This window comes from Pygoscelis adeliae, unplaced genomic scaffold (assembly GCF_000699105.1).
Source record: "Pygoscelis adeliae isolate BGI_AS28 unplaced genomic scaffold, ASM69910v1 Scaffold347, whole genome shotgun sequence".
In the NCBI taxonomy this organism is placed as follows: Eukaryota; Metazoa; Chordata; class Aves; order Sphenisciformes; family Spheniscidae; genus Pygoscelis; species Pygoscelis adeliae.
Genome location: NW_008825158.1, coordinates 472,119 through 490,354, shown reverse-complemented (window position 1 = coordinate 490,354; position 18,236 = coordinate 472,119). Strand labels below are relative to the sequence as shown.

The 18,236-nt window shown below is 40.5% G+C and overlaps 2 protein-coding genes across 3 annotated transcripts in view; one reads left to right on the top strand and one right to left on the bottom strand.

Annotated features, from left to right (window-relative positions):
* Window positions 1-145: 145 nt before the first annotated feature.
* Window positions 146-3,525, top strand: TTC19 (tetratricopeptide repeat domain 19). Of its 2 annotated transcripts, none has more exons than XM_009328643.1 (7): window positions 146-261; window positions 834-890; window positions 1,153-1,214; window positions 1,775-1,869; window positions 2,072-2,226; window positions 2,517-2,679; window positions 3,209-3,525. In XM_009328643.1, exons 1-7 carry the CDS (start codon window positions 223-225, stop codon window positions 3,337-3,339), a joined length of 702 nt encoding a protein of 233 aa, XP_009326918.1. In that variant the 5' UTR covers window positions 146-222; the 3' UTR covers window positions 3,340-3,525. The 2 variants fall into 2 exon arrangements, with proteins under 2 accessions (XP_009326918.1, XP_009326917.1); XM_009328642.1 differs by having other exon boundaries at window positions 166-261; window positions 3,206-3,525.
* A 1,089-nt stretch (window positions 3,526-4,614) lies between these two features.
* Window positions 4,615-18,236, bottom strand: part of NCOR1 (nuclear receptor corepressor 1) — a 75,599-nt gene continuing 61,977 nt past the window's right edge. Inside the window, exons 35-47 of the mRNA XM_009328641.1 lie at window positions 17,713-17,862; window positions 17,009-17,170; window positions 16,393-16,558; window positions 15,625-16,121; window positions 15,039-15,167; window positions 14,316-14,473; window positions 13,844-14,067; window positions 13,276-13,413; window positions 11,123-11,265; window positions 9,774-9,827; window positions 8,459-8,680; window positions 7,713-7,895; window positions 4,615-7,483 (exon numbers count right to left, since the gene is read on the bottom strand). Of these exons, the coding sequence (XP_009326916.1) occupies window positions 7,296-7,483; window positions 7,713-7,895; window positions 8,459-8,680; window positions 9,774-9,827; window positions 11,123-11,265; window positions 13,276-13,413; window positions 13,844-14,067; window positions 14,316-14,473; window positions 15,039-15,167; window positions 15,625-16,121; window positions 16,393-16,558; window positions 17,009-17,170; window positions 17,713-17,862 (2,414 nt within the window). The 3' untranslated portion in view covers window positions 4,615-7,295. The remainder of the gene's footprint in view (window positions 7,484-7,712; window positions 7,896-8,458; window positions 8,681-9,773; window positions 9,828-11,122; window positions 11,266-13,275; window positions 13,414-13,843; window positions 14,068-14,315; window positions 14,474-15,038; window positions 15,168-15,624; window positions 16,122-16,392; window positions 16,559-17,008; window positions 17,171-17,712; window positions 17,863-18,236) is intronic.

Below are 18,236 nucleotides of genomic sequence, written 5' to 3'. Positions count from 1 at the left end.
GGGGGGGCCGGCGGGGGCTGGGCCGGCCGCCCCCTGGCCCGGGGCTGTCCCGTGTCGTGTCTGGCCCGTGCTAGAAGTCGCCGTGGGGCCGCAGTTCCCTTCGGGGGGGTGTAGTGCCCCATGCTGGGTCTGTGGTGGAGCTGTAGGTAGGAGGAAAAGCGGTTGTGTTGAGGCTGGTCCCCGCAGCCTTTGTGGAGCTGCAGCACTGTCTGTCTCTTCCAGATGGCAAACGTGGCCTTCATGCGGGGACAGCTGGACAATGTGAGTAACTCTGGTTTTTTTCCCTCTGAATTTTAAGAGGCTGACATCTTGCGCAAGGTCTTGTCACGTCCAAGATCGTGAAGGTGTGGCGTGCAGTGACAGGCTGCGTACTGAGAGTTGTGAGGCAGAAATCTTGCAGTCCAAAGCAGAATAACTTGCCTTGGGACTGCAGTCCCATGGAGCACATGCTGCTAAGAAAGATGCTTTCATAGTTAAATTTTGAGCTCCAACATGGTGTGCAAGGGAAGGAATACTTCTTACTGTCAAATGCCATAGTCAAGCATTTAGATGGCTGTCCCAAGGAGAATCTGGGAAAGCCCTGAAGGCACACAGATGTGGTAAAACTCATGGCTGGCGCAGGAGTCCTAAAGTAGAAACTGAAAGGACCCTGCTAGCTGGCAGTACCGTTGGGCTCTGGTTAGCCTTTCAAGTCTCACTGGTCTTGACATACAATGGAAATGCCGCAAATTGTGAGACAAGTTTCTCCCAGTAGTCTGCCTCTGTAAAGGGTGGGGGCCTCTTGTTTTTACTGCCATCATTCCTCAGTATTCTCTTCAAAATTCTCATTTCAGGCAGAAAAGCTCTACAAAGCAAGTATGAGCTATTTGCTTGCAGGGGACACAAAGGAGGTATGTTCTTCCAGCTGAAAGCCTTTATCGGAAGTATTAACAATTCTTTGGTCTATTTCTTGTGCTGTAATACCTCCTACTCAAAACTTGCAATACTAGCTATGAGCTTGCCAGCTTCTCAAGAACTTCCTTTGAGGGGATGGCAGCTCTGGAGACAACAGGATGGGCATTTTCAAGGTCTAAACTTGTTCTCTGGCAAAGTAATGTTTCTACTGGGGAGGTGCAAGAGGAGTAACAGTTGTGTTGTGTGTCCTCCTGGCAGGATGACAATGCAATCCTTGAGATGTCCCTCAAGCTGGCCAGTATCTATGCTGCTCAGAAACAGTGAGTTCCCTGCTAAAGGCATTTTTTGCTTTCGTCTCAGCTTCACAGTGGCAGTGGTGGCTGAGCAGGGGCTCTTTAAGAATAGAGTGCCTGAGGAAGCTTTGGTGTGACAAGATACCATCAACATAAAGGTTCCCACAGGCATGATATTTGCCTACCCGCTGTCACGCAGCACAGTGATTTGCTGACCTGCCCAGCTTTTAGGGCAGAATTAGTCATAGAGGACATCACTCTTTAGTCTTAAATCCACACCTCACAGGAGAGAAGGCTTTTGAAGCAACTTGTAGCTTCATCGTTCAATAAAGTGTCAGCATGGGTTGCTTTAGCTGGCCTTGTTTGGGGGGAGGGGGGGTCCCCTCTCCACATCTTTGATCCCTTTGCCTATGGGTCAAGAGAAGGGTCCAGGCCATAATCAAGAAAAGAGCACCGAGGGCAACAAGGTTCTGGTGAAGGAGAAAAGCTATCTTACAGGCCCTCTGCAATGAGGGATCGAAGGTGTTCACATCCGTCCCTTCAGGGGTGGAAGGAGCCTTGTTTTGCTGAGTTGTTGTACTTTGCAGGCACAAATTAGCCCTGGCTGGCTATGAGTTCTGCATCCTGACCTTAGAGGAGAAGATTACCAAGCAAAAGGACTTGCCTGAGGATGTCTTGCCAGGTGGGACTGCCTTGTCTGCCAAAGGCTTCTCTTATTATCTTTTCTCGATTTCCCTGTCTTTGATGTTGCTTTCCCTATTGCCTAAGCACCATTTTCATGTCAATCCATTGTCTTCACACTGCATTAGTTTCCTACTCTTGTAAGATGGAGACTCGTGCTTGATCTTGTAGAAGTGATCACTTCCACTCCTCTCTATTTGCAGCTGAAGAAAAGGCCAACACCCGTCTGTTGCTTGGGATGAGCCTAGACTCCTATGCTCGCTATCTCCTAAACATTAACCAGCTCCCAGTGGCCCAAAAAATGTATGAGAAGGCTCTGCAGATATCAAATGATGTTCAGGGAGAGACTCATCCACAGGTGACGTGTACAATGGTAGTTGGACTATAAAGGCTAATGTCCTAAGGAATGAGGCAGCCTTCAAAGCAGCTTCGCTGGCATCAAACGTACACAGCACTAAATTAGCTTCTGTTTTCCTGCCAGGAAGAATGAGCATGCAGCATGCTGATATATAAGACACTTTATTACTGAAAGCTTCTCTGGGGAATACTACTTTCACTAATGTGACTGGGGTATGAATGTGATGTTCCTGCTGCCCCAGACTTCTATACAAGTCTTGCTCTGAGGCTTCCTTTTCTGTCCTGGTGCAGACTGTGGTCCTGATGAATGACTTAGCAACTGTACTGGATGCTCAGGGGCACTATGATGAGGCATACTCCTATGTGAAGAGGGCAGCTGAGCTGGCAAAGGAGACTCAACACCCTGAGGAGCACATGGTGCTGAATAACCTGGCAGCAATTCTGATGCACAAAGGTAAGTAAATAAATGTCCAGCCCATGTCACTGTGCTTGTGCTGACTGCAGATGCCTGTACTGTAGGATTGAACTATAGTGTTACTTTTGTGTTACTATTTTTAGTTTAAGCAGTAGATCTGCTGACTTTGTGTAGGCAACTTGTATTGTGTTCAAATTGAATTCAGCTGCTGAAGGATGCTGTCCAAGATAAATGTGGTACTGGTGCATCTGACTCAAAAGGTTGCCACCAAATCTAGTTTCCCTTGTCCTGTATATATAGTAACTGGTTCTAAAAGGATGTAAGACATGCTTGAGACTTGTTTCGATGAGATCTTAATGCTGAAGCAGCACCTTGTCCTGTCTTCATTGCTGCTGTCTAGCTCTTTTAGTTGGCACCCTATGCTGGATGTTTTCTGAACCTCCCTAGTTCTTGAAGTGTTCCAAGTAGTCTTTTGCATGTCCTTTGCATGCGGTCAGCTTCAGGGGGGGACTCTGAAAATGGGTGTGTAGTTGGCTAGCCATGCTACTTTTTCCTCTTGCTACAGAAGACTTCCTGCAAGCAAAACAAGTGTACAAAGAAGCTCTCAAGCAGGCACAACAGAAGGGAGATGTTGCTTCTGTCCAGCACATCCAGGAAGAACTAGCTGAGCTGGCCAAGAGGAGAAAGGGCTCCAAATGAGTTTGGCCACAGAGTCCAACTTTGAGGTGGCCTACAGCAGCGAGGGTTGGTCAGTACAAGCAGCCTGGGACCAGTTTGGTGCAATTCTCCAGGGAAACAGCAATGAGGAGTTTAAGGACTGCTTAACAAGAAGGGCTGCTATTGCCTAACAACTTAGCCCAAAATAAAGTTGTGAAATCTTAACTACGTAAATTTGTGGTGTAGTCTATGGTTAGAGTTATGACCTACCGTGCTAGCGATTTAGCTTTGTCTTAACTGCCAGCAAAGTGCAAGTCTAGCATTAATACTTGCAGTTAAGTCAAGGAGTGTATTTGTGTCAGTGCTACAGTTCAGTATGTATTAGCTTCGACAGAGCATTTCCCAGACTATACCCATACTATGACAGAGCTGTAGGTCCATGTCCTTTTCAAACAGGTTGCCTGAAGATCAAGTGTTTTTCTTCAAAGCATTTAGGACCCAAAGATAGAACATGTCCTCTCAGAGGAGGGGTGAAACTATGTTACCAAAGCAGAGCTGGTGTCAAAAATAAAACACTTGGCTACCTTACCCCAGCCAAGAGCACACTAAGTACAAAAGCTGTCTTCCTTTCTTGGATAGGTCAGTGTTAGAATGCTGAGGCTTCCTGTTGGAAAAGATGGCACGTACATACCATCACATTTGCAAGGTACATGCCTTCATGTGAATCTAGTATGAACAGCCTGCTTATACAACAGAATTTTTCAGTTCTGCCCTGCAGTGAAGCTTAATGTTAAAGACAAAGGAGAATTAAACCAGAAGTTATGAAATCCATATTTAGCTAGGATAGTAGAACTAACTAACTCTGTCATTACCAAGCATTACTTTAACCTCTCATTTGTAAGAACTTCAGCTGTTTGGTATATCCCTTAATGTTAATTGCATCACTATTAGTTTACTTACAGTAGCATTAGTGGCTTCAACTCTGCTTAACTTTGAGCTAAGAAGAGGCATGCAGGTTTTCCAGAGTAGATGTTCATTGAAGCTGGAAAAACTCAAGTCACATATACAGCTTTGTTCTCAGCAAGCTAGGAAGTAAAAATAGGGCTGTTACAGGCACGCTTGTACTAACAGAAAGGCTCTAACACCTTAGAGCCAATCTTCTTTAAAGTTCAGTTTTTCTGTTTTTAAGTGGCAGACCTTAGACACTCCAGCGGTGTTAACTGGGAACCCTGCAGCACCCCCTAAGGGAAGTGTTTTGCCTGTTCTCATGAACATAGCTTGATGCTGCAAACAAGAGGGAGACACAGAAAAAGCAAATGGAGAACTGATCCCCTTTATTGATTGGTCTGAATCCAGAAGTCACTGTCTACTGAAGACATTGTGTGGAAAAAAAAGTTGAGTTTTATGATGCATGGGTTTTTTCAAGTCTTAAATGGTTTCATATCAGAATCACGAAACATATCAAGATGAAAGCATTGTGAAAGCGCTGATCAGAAATCAGTTAAAAATTTGTAGTAAACTACACTTTGTAAACATGATTTACAAACACCTTCCTGTTTGAAACAGGTCAGATGTAATTCCATACTTGAAGATTACTGGAATTGTGGTAAACCCTAACTTAGGCTCTGGAGAAGTTTTTCACACTGGAGAAGTTAGAACTCTGATAACAAACAAAAAAGCAGCAATATTTTATGTGCAAATGCCACTCAAGCTGTATCTTAGGAGAAAGTGACTATCCTACTTTGGATATCTTGCTGCTGCAGCAGCAATAACATGAAGCTTTGCAATGAACATGCTATACTTACTGTACAGTTAGCAAAGAAAGACATTTGTCTGTACATGTCTCTCTCACATTGTATTTGTTACACTAAGAACGTGAGAACAAGTGAGTTTTAGAATGGAACTGAACTCTCCACTCCAAATTTAAATCTACAAAAAGGGCAGATCAATTTGTTTTCCAGTATATGTTGCTGCAGGAACAAAAAAGTTAAAATAAGAGCACAGGTCTACAAACAGGACAAAAAATTCACTCCTTTAAGCCAGAAGGGTAAAGGATGGGAGGGTGAGAAAAATCTTTCTTAGAGAAAGACTGCAAGGAGATTTAAGACTGCCAACTGATCTACTCTGATGCAGTGTTTCAAAAAAAGTAGCAAAATAATTGTGTTTGCAATGCAGTGTCAAGTTTCCAAATGAGTTCCTTTGGATTTTTTCTTTCTCACACTTAGGGCAAAAAGGCTTTCCTCTGAAGTACTCAAAGTAAATTTGCTATCGATAAATAGTTCTGTACTTCTTCCTGTTTGTAACTGAACCATTACAGTCCTTCCGTAAGATGTAGAGCTTACATAGCTTAAGGTTACACAGCTACATTACACCTTCTATACAAGGTATCGCAAATACAGTGTTAAATTAAAAGTATTTTGACTGGAAAATAACTTCAAGGCAAAGACTCTGTTCATCAATGAGATGCAAAAGCAGTTTGGAATCTGACAGACCATGCCACCCCCCAACTCAGTGCTATCTGTAAATCAGTCCTTCTACCCCAGAAGACTTAAATTCAATTCCTGAGGTCAGTGCAGCAAAAAATAAGATGCTCTTGAAGATGGATGTCAGGACACCCTGTGATATCACTAACCAGATGTATGTATACATGAGCTACAAGCATATCATAGCAGGCATTGATAGATGAATGATTAAGGAGACTCTCCTAGTACCATATACAATTTAAAAAAAAAAAAAAAGTCACCCTAACAAGTATTGCACACTTTAGGAGTTAAGCCAAGCATTTGTAAGGACTTCCACCAAAAGCTTGCTTATAGGGCTAGGGATTGGGATGGGGACGCAGACTTTAAAATAATTATTACGTAATGATTTTAAAATCAGACTGGAGGAAGGTAAAAATCACAGTACCTATTTCAAACTGGTTGTAACAGAAGCCAAGTAGTTGACTCGTGTGTTGCTCAATTATTCTATAAAAGCACTTTGTTTTATTTAAACTTGGGATGTAGAGGTTTTTCTTCTTAAAGGATTTATCAACCCACCCAGAGCCTCTGTTCAGATAAGCCATTTGCTGTGGTTAAATAGGACAGTAAAATTTAGTAGCCTGTTTTGACTGCATACAATGCAGAAACAGAAGACACCAAGATAGGCTTTTGGGGCACAGTTAAAATTCCCAGTGTGCATAACAGTGAGGTATGCCTCCAGAAGCTGTTCTTTTTGTTTTGTTTTTTTTTCCTTTTAAAAATGAACCATAACATACCCATGCAATAATATTTCTGCAGCATTGCTAAATAAAACCAACTGCACCAAAAATTTACAGTGTGGCAGAATTTAAAAGTCAAAGAAATATATCATCTTATTCCAGCGAACTGGACTATGTTAATGTACAGAATTCAGTAAGGGGTCAGTCTTAAAAATCAACATTTTCACAAGAGCTTGAACACCACTGAGAAAGTGTCTAGGGGGAAAAAAATTATATAAAAGCACAATGCCTGCAAGAAGTGGCACGGCATTAAATGGGCAATGATGCTAGGCTGGTTGGGATGCTAGGGTTACGGTTAGGCTAGGCTGGTAGAGAGGCTAGGGTTATGAAAAGTACTCTACACTGGAGAAAATGCTTAAAAAAAATTACAAAATGACCCCCAAAGTTTAGGCAATGATTTGAACATAAGTACACCAGATACTATAGCAAGGGAAAAAACACTGCAAAAAGTACTCTCTATTTACAGAAGAATGATTTAAAGACATTATGGTTTTCTTTACAAATAGATGTAGAACAGGAATAGTCCACATTTTTAAAAATTCTTTACATATTTATCTTTAGTAAGTCAACCTTCTTGATCACGATCCTCCAACACATGGCCTGTGCAGAAGGCATTTAATGGACTCTCCATTAATTCTTCATTGTGTGGCCCTTGCTCTCTTGGAAAGTCTCTATGGGCACAAGTCAAAAATAGATTTCTTCTTTTGACCCGCAAATAAAAAAAAAAAATCCGCATAGTTCAGTCATCACTGTCAGACAGAGTCTCATATTGTGCTGAAAGCAGTGGTGCAGGCTCTCGCTCCCATATCCTGTTCTGTTGGTGAGTGGTTGCTTGGCTCATGGACGGTGGGGCACACGCAATGGATGTTGGCGGTGTACTGCTGAGCATCCTCATCGTCAACGGGTTGTAAGGAAACTGCGTTGAACCTGAATCAAAGAGAGTTTCTCCAAGTCAAAAACATGAGCTGTTCTAAGAGATCTGTATCTGAAAGATAGTCGGGTTTTTGTCGTGGCAACTAGCAGAAAATCTGTTTCAGAAAATCCTTATATGCTGTAATCTTTTGACCAATATACCAGTGTTATAGTATGTCTACCTCTGACCTTTCTACAAATACCACATCTGGTTTGTCAAGTTTGAAAGAAACCCATTTCTCACCTGTTGATGAAGGCCTGTCTTCCCAGGCCCACACTGGAGTCTGTCTGTGGTAGTCCCCTTCTGAATGTACAGATGAGACAGAAGAAGGTCTTTCGGTTCCCAAATACCCCTGTCCAGGAATCGGAGACTTAGACTTCCTACTATTTGACTTGCCGATTAGCTTCTGCTTGCCAACTCCCCCTCCTGGAAACAGAAGGGACAGATTTCACAAAAACGTTACACTGCATTTTAGCCTATGTTTGTTTCTGTAAATTAACACTTAGCAGCAAACAAGAGGTGCACACTGGTGCCTTCTGGCATGCTGATTTACTACAATTAGTGACCGTATAGGCTGGTCTTCTAGCACACTATTGCTAGAAAATCCCTATTCTTATCACAATGGAGTTATATTTCCATTTTTAGGAAGGGAGATGTTTTCATTTCAAGCTAGTTCCCACTGTCATGTCTTCTTTATAGGTGATGTACTACACATGCATTTTCATCAAAGCACTGAGAAGGTTCAGGTATCTAATACACCCTGTTATCTCTTCCCTGTTTCATCAGTGTTGTCATTCTCTAAGAAATACTGGCTAATGCTCCTGAAGTCACCAGCACCATTTTGAAAGCCAGGACCACTAGAGGGAATGGAAACACCATCTCTATGACTTCTAGAGGAAAGACCGTGATTTTTCAATGACACCAAATTTATTCAAACCCTTATTTTTTTCTTTAAGACCATGAAATATTTAGGAGCTGCAATACCTCACCTGAATTTGGTGATGGATTAGCTTCTTCCCTACGCGTCTCATTACTTGCCGATACTGCAGCACTGGAACTGCCAGGTGCTACCGCAATAGATTGTGACATTACAACTCCATGCTCCTCACTCTTGTCATCAAAGTTTCCCATCAATGCTTTTCTAATAATGTCTTCCAGACCAAGATTACTGGCAGGATCTGCAAAGGAATGACCCCTAGAACTGACTGCACCTGGGAGATAAAAGAAAACATACAGGAAAAGGTGGGAGGGGAGGCAAAAAACATATCTCAGAGAAATTACAAAGGGATATGGGAAAAGATTTTAGAGAGAGGTGGAAAAAAAAACAAAGATGAGATTTTTTTAAAATGCGAAGCTACATGCTCCAAAGCAGCTCACAACGGCTACAAGTTAGACATGCCAGCAAACACTGAAGAGCTATGTCAGTAGTGCCACTAAATGTCAGACTGTTTGCAAGAGGGTAAATTTTACTTTTCTTTGGGGTTTTTTTTAATAGCAAAGGAAGCTGAGCATGCTGATTGTGATAGCATATTAAGTAAAATCTGCAGCTATTATTCAGTTGTAAAAGAAGAGACCAGAAGAATACTTCTCTCATTAATGATACATACTAATTTGTCTTATGAAGTGTGATACATGGCAAATATTTATTCCAAAAGCTTGTCTTCCATCTAAATGAATGGAGATCAGTACTTTCTCCATTTAAAAGACAGAAGCACTGTACCAGAAGGGGCAGCGACTGGCCAAAATCATGTAAAGTCAATCTGTGGTACAACTCAAGATTCAGATTTGGCAGTTCTTATCTCCCACATTTCAGTCCAATTCTCTGTCTCACTCGCCTCTTTAACACAGTAAAATTATGGATTATGTTTCATTTCCCCATCTCATAGAAAATAATCAGTAAGTATTTTATATACAGTGGTTTATAAAGTAAACTACATTTGATGAACTAAGCTCAAGTTTTGTTGAACTACACTGTATTTAAATTTATTTCAGTGAGATGCTAACCAATTTCATGACTTCCACCTCTGTGTAGGACTTGCAGAGCATACAGAAATAGAGCACACAGAAATAAAACGTTCTTGCCTAAGTTCCCATTTAAAATATTTTCTGAAACTTCCTTTGGTCATTTTGCTTTTCCTTTCGTCATTTTTGCTTTACAGGAAACAAGTTTTCATGTAGGATATTACTTTTTAAATTTTCATCATCTTCCTCATTTACTGGACTCCCCAAAGCATATAAATGGAAGATATTACGCTAGTTTATTTTTTCTGAAACATATATTGTTTCTTTTATTGAAAATCTTACCTGAGGTAGTGACTGCTGGCAAATTGAATATTTCAGTCCCTGGCTGAGCAGTTGCTGCAATTAAAGCACAACACTTCATTGAGTTTTCCAGCATTGATGATCACTACAAGTGATCGCTACTAGTCCTAATGCACAAGGTATAATTACTTTGAACTATGTTCAATGTTCTGTTTTTGCTTTCTCAATCTTCTAAGATGAATGTGCATTTATGTCTCCTCAGGAAAAGGATCCATACCAGGGTAAAAGTATCTTATATGGTCATGGCTAGCCTTCTTTTAAAGATGTTACTTCAGGAAACAGACTGACTTTTTGAAGTTTCACAATTTATGTACTTTAAAGAGCAAAGCTGCATTTCATTTCATTTTCACTTAATTTCATATTTTAACATATGAGCCTTACAGGCTGAGTATTTGTATGTACTAAAAAAATGAATGACAACAACTTTGAATGGCTAAATATCCCCCCCGCAACACTACCTATATTATGTCCAATTTGAGAATAAAGATTTTCAACCATAACACTGAATTCAATATATAAATGAAAAGATTATTGGCAACAATGGAAAGTGTGTTTGTACACCAAGCATGCACACAAAATTTTCAACAGAGCCAAATCTATCGTGCCCACAATGGGGATCCAATAAAAAGAATGCTGCAACCCTTACTGACACAGCCTTGTTTCTCAGAATGAGATTAATTTGTTGCTCAATGCAAGAGCATTCACTTTCAAATAAACACTCTCTACTAGGTACTGAGTTCACAAACAGCTTAAACTCTCACTACTGACAATTTTGATACAAAGTTCTGTTAAGATTTCTAAGAGAAAAACAAAAATATAGTTCTAGTATCATATTCCACCATGTCAGTATCCATTACTGAAACTATATTAAAATATGTCTTTTTAACAGCCGTAATCGTAAGGGCCAAGAAAACACAAAACATTCAGTTTCAAGACACCTTTCCAAAAAGGAAAATGTGTAATAGTTGATGTTGATATGAAGCAAACTACAGACACAAAGTTAACTAGAAAAACATCAGGTTTTAACAACTCTCTTGTTAATTATGTGTTTTTTCCATGGTTTTCAGAAACCATTTCCATCTCTCAAATAAAGTGTTAAAAAGCTTAAGTGTGACAGTCCTACATATACCAGCATTAAAAAAAAAAAAAAAAGGAAAAAATGTAACAATCTTCCAGTTCTTCGGTCATAAATTATTATATATGTTTTTATATTCATAGATTTGTATTAATTCATATGTTACTTTAAACTTATTTAGGTTAGGACATCTGTGGATGGCAGTCACATAAAGCTTAAGCTGGAAAAATTCAGTGAAAAGGCAAGTCCTGCATACCCATGTCAGAGTCACCTCCACCAGATGAGTTCAGCTTTCGAAATATCTCCTGTTTCTTGGATTTTACCATTGGTGAAGTGTTCTCAAGTTTGGTGAAAAACGAAGGCAGGTAGCTTATACTACCTGGAGAGCGAGAGTCAGTCCTGCAAAGACCAACATATGTCAAAGAGAGAGAACATTTTCAAGATGTACATTTAAATCTTTCCAAAAGCAGTCAGGCAGAAACTGCCAACATTCATACGAGCTTTAAAACTCTTTCCTCAGCCTGTTTTTTGGCGACCAGACAAATATAATGACTCTCCAGAACGTCTGCTTTATCCAGGTAACAGGGGTTTAAGATTCTACAGCTCACAGAAAAAGTCACCATGTCATTGTCTGTGCTGGAGAGTGGGGTACAGAGATGATGCTCTTACAAATCATGTCACGGGTGCCTACTTCTGCCTTGCAACCTGCATGCCGGCTGAAGTTTGCACTGCAAATTGGTAGGTGACAAAATGTTTAAGCTAGAAGCCCAAATACTCATCCTAGCTGCTCCTACTATTTACACATTTCCAACCTTTTTCTTCTCCTCACTCTTGTCCCCAGTATGCCACCAAAAAGGATGTACTACTTCTTAAGTCTGCTCACCCACCCTGTCACACATGGTCCAAACAAATGAAGCGATTTCAGGCATTCTTAGAAACCAGGCAAAATAACCTTATGGACTGGAATCTGGCTCAAGAGCTGCCAGTTAGCCATCCTTGCTCTATGGCACAAATTCAGACTGGGATCAACGTTCTGTATTTCATACCCCTTATCAATTTTACATTCACAGTAGCTGGCACGTTTTCTGCACATAATTTCTGTCACACTAGCGTAAAAAAATTGCTGAAGTAAATGTCAAACTGACAAGGGGTGCATTTTATCTTCAGATCTTAAAATATGCAAATTTTAGGCTGTTTATAAAGATTATAAAAGCAGTAGTATTCCAATTACAGAATTTTAAGAAAAAAAAAAAACTAAAGCATGAAGAAATTCAGGTGAAAAATCTCAGCTAATACCAGTGTCATGAACAACTTGCTCTGTTTTCAAAAGTGGATAAAAATGATCAACTGTATGTTCACTGTGGCACTTAGAATACTTGAGTTTGTTTAAGCAGCAGCAATCTGGCAAATCAGCTTTAATTAAAAAAAAAAAAAATATCCACAAACCAAACTCCACCCCATACTTGAATTAAAAAAATAATCTAAAAATAAAGTAAAAAAAGACAAAGACTCTAGGTTTCCTAGGCCAAGATCCTTAAAATCTAAAAAGTGCTATCTTCCCTGCCATGTTGCTGAAATCCCTTTGCATCTAGCTAACACCCATCATGGACTGTAACAACCCTGCCAGAAACTGCAGAGTGGAGGGGGAAAAAACAAAGAAAAGAATCAATTTCCCCAGCATGAGCCCTAAATAAGTCCACAGTGAGCACATCGGGTGCTATTCCTTCTTCAACAGGCAGCAGAGCAAATGACAGAAGCATCCATTCCGATGTGCATTTGCCAGATGTTTGAAGACACCAGCACTGATACAGCCTGCCAGGGATCCCATGTAGTTTTACACTGCAGATCTGGCAGACTGACAAATAGCCCTGGAAACAGGGCTGCCCGATGCATGGACCTCCTGATGTCCCACCTTCACACCTCCTGGAAATTAAGCTCCTTAGCTTAGTGATATTTCATGTGATAAGCTGCTCTAGAATCATGAGTGTTGGAAGCCTGGGTTCCTCCACGCTTCACCAGGACAGTATCCAGGAAGCTGATCAGGCAGGAGAAGCCTGAATTATTTAATAAAAATTGTAGAAAATGGGCCTTTCCCAAAAACCACTTCAGTTTTATAGAACTGGCACCCACAAGGAGTTTTGTTATAATGTTTTCTATCAGATATAACACAGGACACACTGCTTGCACCAAGAAACTTAAGAACAGAACACGTACAGATGATGTTTCACTCAGGCTTCCCAAAGCATCTGCCAATTAGCAAGTTTTGAATGCTAGTGCAAAAGGATGAACAGTGATTAACAGCTTGCCCGTGGTACCAGAGGAAGATTGCTTAAACTGCTCTTTATTAAAGATATTGTTTGCAGCACAAAGATCCAGAATAATGTTTTTAAAATTCAGTTTTACACATACCTCTGTTCAGTAGGCTCACTTCTTTGGGAAAGCAAAAGAACATTTTCCTGTTTCTCATGTACAACCGGGACCTGAGGTGGCGAGATTGGCTCATAGGGCTCTGAAGAGACATGACTCCTCTCTGGAGATTTTCCAGGTCTACATCCATAATTCAGAGACAGGTAAGTACTCTTAATGCATGTGAAAAAACAAAGAACACATGTAATTGCATTGCAGTTGTTACATATATAACTAGACATAAGTAGTTATGTTACATGCTTTAGTATGCTTGGCAATCTCAAAAAGGTGTCTTTGAATTGTCCATAATGACTCTGATAAATTCTACGTAATTAAACATCTTCACCCCCCTAAAGACTAGAAATTAAGCATAAGAAGTGCAGGGAAAACAGTTATAAGCTATGTTACGAAGCCAACCAATTGTCAAAAACAGTGCAAGACAGACGTTGCCTAAAGAAAGACCAAAAGATACCTCTACTTCTGATCTACATCAAGATTACTGCGCTATTTTTTATAAATATCATATTTGGGCATTAATTAAATTTGCAGTTAAACTGAAAACATGCATTACCTTCCCCTGGACTTGTCAGACAGATTTTCAGGTGACACTCTAGCACCTGGCCGCTGATGGTGGACAGTCTGCGATTGCGACTCAGGGCTGTAGCGATTTGATGTCTTTGCCCGGGTAGAAACAGGTGTTGGAGCAGGGGTGGAATTCTGGAATGTAGTGGTGGGAGGCTGCAAAGAGGCCTGAGAAGCTGCTTGGTTTCTAGCAAAGTCTTGTGTAATAATTTGCTGATTGTGGCCAAAAAAATAGAAAAGAGACCTTGGTCAGACATTGGCCAGAGCGTACGTATTCATGAACTAGATGACTATGAGACCAATTGCAACAAATAAGATGATCGTAAGTTCAGACACACCATTGTATAATATCCTCAAGTAAAACTAATAATTACAGAATTGGTATTATGTTCCAAAACATGTATTTTCATCATCAAAATATAACTTCTCACATCTGAAAAGATGCATGCAAATAAACCTACACAGATGTGATCGGCAAGGGTGATAAGTCGATGGGTCCTGGGCACATATGCCATCCCTTCTGCTTGGGAAGAGGGAGGTGGAGGTTGTTGGGGTGAAGGTGGTTCTTGTTGTGTCCTATAGCGGTGAATCGTCCCCTCGTATTGCCTGTTTGGGTCATCTGGTTGAAGAAGAAAAGTCAGTCTGTTAAGATGGTATTACTGAAGCTTCAAGGTTTGGAAGTTCTGTGCTTACAAATTTAATCTGCTTTAGACTTCAGGTATCCTGTGTGATAACCACCTTTTCGCCCTCCATATATAAGCCTTACAATTTAGAATAGATAAATAAAGCTTCGTTCCACAATGCAGGTGAATTGCAGCTCACTTCTCACCTGCAAACTGTACTGTAATAGTTTGAGCTTTACTAGTAGGTAAAGTTGTGGGCATCAACACCAATATGCAGTAATTTTAAAGAATATATTGAAAATAAATTTCTTATTCAATCAGCTACACTGTAATGTAAAGGAGCTTTGTTTAATGCCAAGTGTCAGTTCCAATACATTTGCTCTAGTTTTTCCACAGATCACTGCAGCAACATACTTCTATTGGAAGTTTCTGAAAAGTAAAGAATGTGGTAAGCAGTCACTTAAAGACTCCTGAGATATTTTAACTTTATTATGAGTTCATGGAGCTGGTAAATATAAGCAAGATAATTGTGAGAATATCTGCATATGCAGATAAACTTACTCTCTGTCTGGCTTGGTTTAGGTGTCTCTTGTTGATAGGGCTGTAGCTTTTCTTGAGTAGGTACAGGTGAATTTGCAGGGCTAATCACCTCAATGGCATCTCCAGGAGCTTCATACCGGTGGGAGGATACTGAATATCAAGCAAAGGTTGTGGAATAAGGTGTAAATATCACAGAACATTTTTGTTGCCTATACACAGCAACACTAGTGCTTCCACTAAAATGACACCAGTGAAATGAAAGTCAAAACACTGTCTTTTTCTCATGATAACCATGGTGAAACAAATATTTCCATAAAGCAGTATTCCAACGTAAACAAAATAATTTTAGGTTTCCTGACTTCTGATAATATTTAGTTTTATTATCCTGCATTTCATGTTGTAGCATAGAATCCGAACAGAGCAAACAACTCTGAATTCGCAAGAATCTTGAGTCACTATATGCAAAAATAGTATTTGCTTATGAAGTGCCTCTACTGCACAGAGCTGAATATTTTATCATTAAACATCAGAATCATTTCACAGCTTATTATCTCCCTAAAAGGCTAAGACAGACAGCAAAGAAGTAGATAGTTACTAAGATACGTACAACTACTGGAAGAATCTGAACTTTGAGAGCCCCTATCTCGTGCATCCTTGTCTGAAGCAATCTGTCGAGTGATGATCACATCTATGAAGTTAGCAGCAGTAATTGTGGTCTTTCCTCGAGTTCTCAGCTCTTCCTCGTACCTGGATTTAGGAGGAGGTCCTTTCTCTTTACCAGCCTCTGAATAGACTACTGATGAAGACTGTCCCTGGGACTTGCCACCAGAAAAATTTGCAGATGTATAGGGGCACTGGACAGGCCTCTTTTCTACCTCCAGTGTCTTCTGTTCCATCTGCTGCTGCTCAGTAACCACAGCTGACCGCCGTCCCATATTCTCTTCTATCCTGGTTCCTTCATGCTTGTTCTCTTTTGCTTTGGCAACTTCCATCTGAGGAGCAGAGGCTGCAGCATCTACTAGTGCTGCAAGGGCATCAGCAGCAGTATTGTAACGGGAAGCTGGCAACCCTTGAGTAATAGAGGGAGCTCCAGGGGTGAGCTGCCTGTTGGCAAACATTAAATATTGTGAATTATATCACATGAAAAAAAGAACTAGAGCCATATCATGCATACAACAAAGTGAAGCTTTTGTGACACTAATTTCTATCCAAACTGGACTGGGTGAAAATGCATTGGATCATTTCCGATAAATCCAAAAGCAATCAGTGGTATATCCTTATCTTTTAGTATTTTCCCCAGGCTAAATGCACCTTTTAATAAGCTCAAATATTAGAACAGATATCTCTGCAACAGTAACTTATAAAACATACATACATGATACGTAGCTGAGCAGCAGGATCCAAAGGTGTGATTACACTTGTCCCATTGGTTCCTTGAAAAATACTAGGCCTTTGCTGCAGTATGTTTTCCTGGCTTCTAACTGAAGGGGACGGGGACCGAACATATCCATGACTGCCAGGTCTGCCAGGCTGCTCTGTACCTGCAGAACATAGAGCAGAGGGGAACAAACAAAAAAAATATATAGATCACTTTTATAACGATGCAGAACTATGTATCAATGCTGTCTCCTCCACATCCTTTCCCAGTTGTCTCCACCACTCTAGATGCGACTGTATGTATTAAAGGTTTAAATGGCAGCATTCTGTTTACAATGCTCTAAATGACATGCAAGTTGTGCTAGCGATAACTGGGATTCACACCATTCCCTAGGTGCTACATTGCTATGAGAGAAAGATCAAGCAGCCTGTTACTTGCTGAAGTTGCAGTCATGACCAGAACTGCTAGGTAATAGGAACCTGCCTTAAGTGCAGACTAAAACCAAACCGTGTAACGTGTTGTTATTAAGCTGCGCGTTGCTAACAGTGGCTATAGAAAATGAGCAGTTACAGTCTACAAGACAACTGATCCAAATGTAGCAATGTGCACTCACCTGGTCGAAGATAAGTTTCGCAGGGAGCTATTCTCTCCCTCTCTCGTTCTCTTTCCCGCTCTCGCTCACGTTCCCTCTCCCTTTCCCGTTCCTTCTCCCTCTCCCTTTCCCGTTCCCTTTCAGCATTTGCAGCTGCAGAACCTGCCAGGTGTGTAGGGTGTCCTGGAAGGTCCACAAGATAAAATGAAGTAGCAAAAAGAGATACTCAAGCATAATTTGATGTAAATGCTTGCCAATATATTCTGCCATCCACTTACAGCAAAATTTCCCAAATACATTTTCATTCCACTCAAGACTATCCACTTATCTAGGAAGACAAAAGCTTAACGTACAGTGACAGTGGAAGGCTCGACAGCTTTATACTAAAGTGGTTTCTATACAGTTAGAAACTAGACAGCTTATAGACCCAAATTCCACCCTTCGACACATGTAATATGAGGTTAGTGAAATCATAATCAAATGACTATATATAAGGACCTGACAAAATGAGGCAAATTCTGAATTTGTCAGCGCTCCTTCAGCTGCTAATGTAACTATAAAGGATATCATTAAGAAAACCTTTGCTATCCAAGCGAGAAGCGCATGCAAAAAGCATCGCCTGAGAAAACATCAAAACATGACATTAATGAAAGCTAAATAAAGATGGTCAATTATCTCAGCATGTGAGACAATTAGAGACATCACCAAATCATAAGAGCTCTTACCTGGTGACAGAGAAGCAGGATTGTAAGGCCTGGGAGGGAATGTAAGCTGGGTACCGGGGATATACGTGATTCTCTCCATGGGTGGTGTGCTTGTTCCTCCAGGATGAGGCACTAAGATAGTGGGAGCCATATTGTTCAGGTCAATAATTCCTGTTAGGAGATGACACATGTAAGAATAGCCATTCAAGGACAGACCAATGGTCCACACATTATATATTCTGTTCATTGATAACGGTCAGCAGCGAATGTTTAGTGGAAAAAATATAAGAATAAGCGCAGAACTATATTCCAGTTGGTTATACTCTCTTAGGTCTGGCAATCAGCAATTTAGGAACATACTAAGTCAGAATTTGCATTTCTAGCACTCCCTTTAATTGCCCTTCAGAAAAATACACTTCACCTCTACTCAATAATCCCATCTTTTAGCAAAATGGTATTACCTGACATAATTCATTTCCTTTTCCAGACTTTTTATATCCATAAAGTAAAATGAAATGTTGAAACACACAGGTCCCACTGGAACT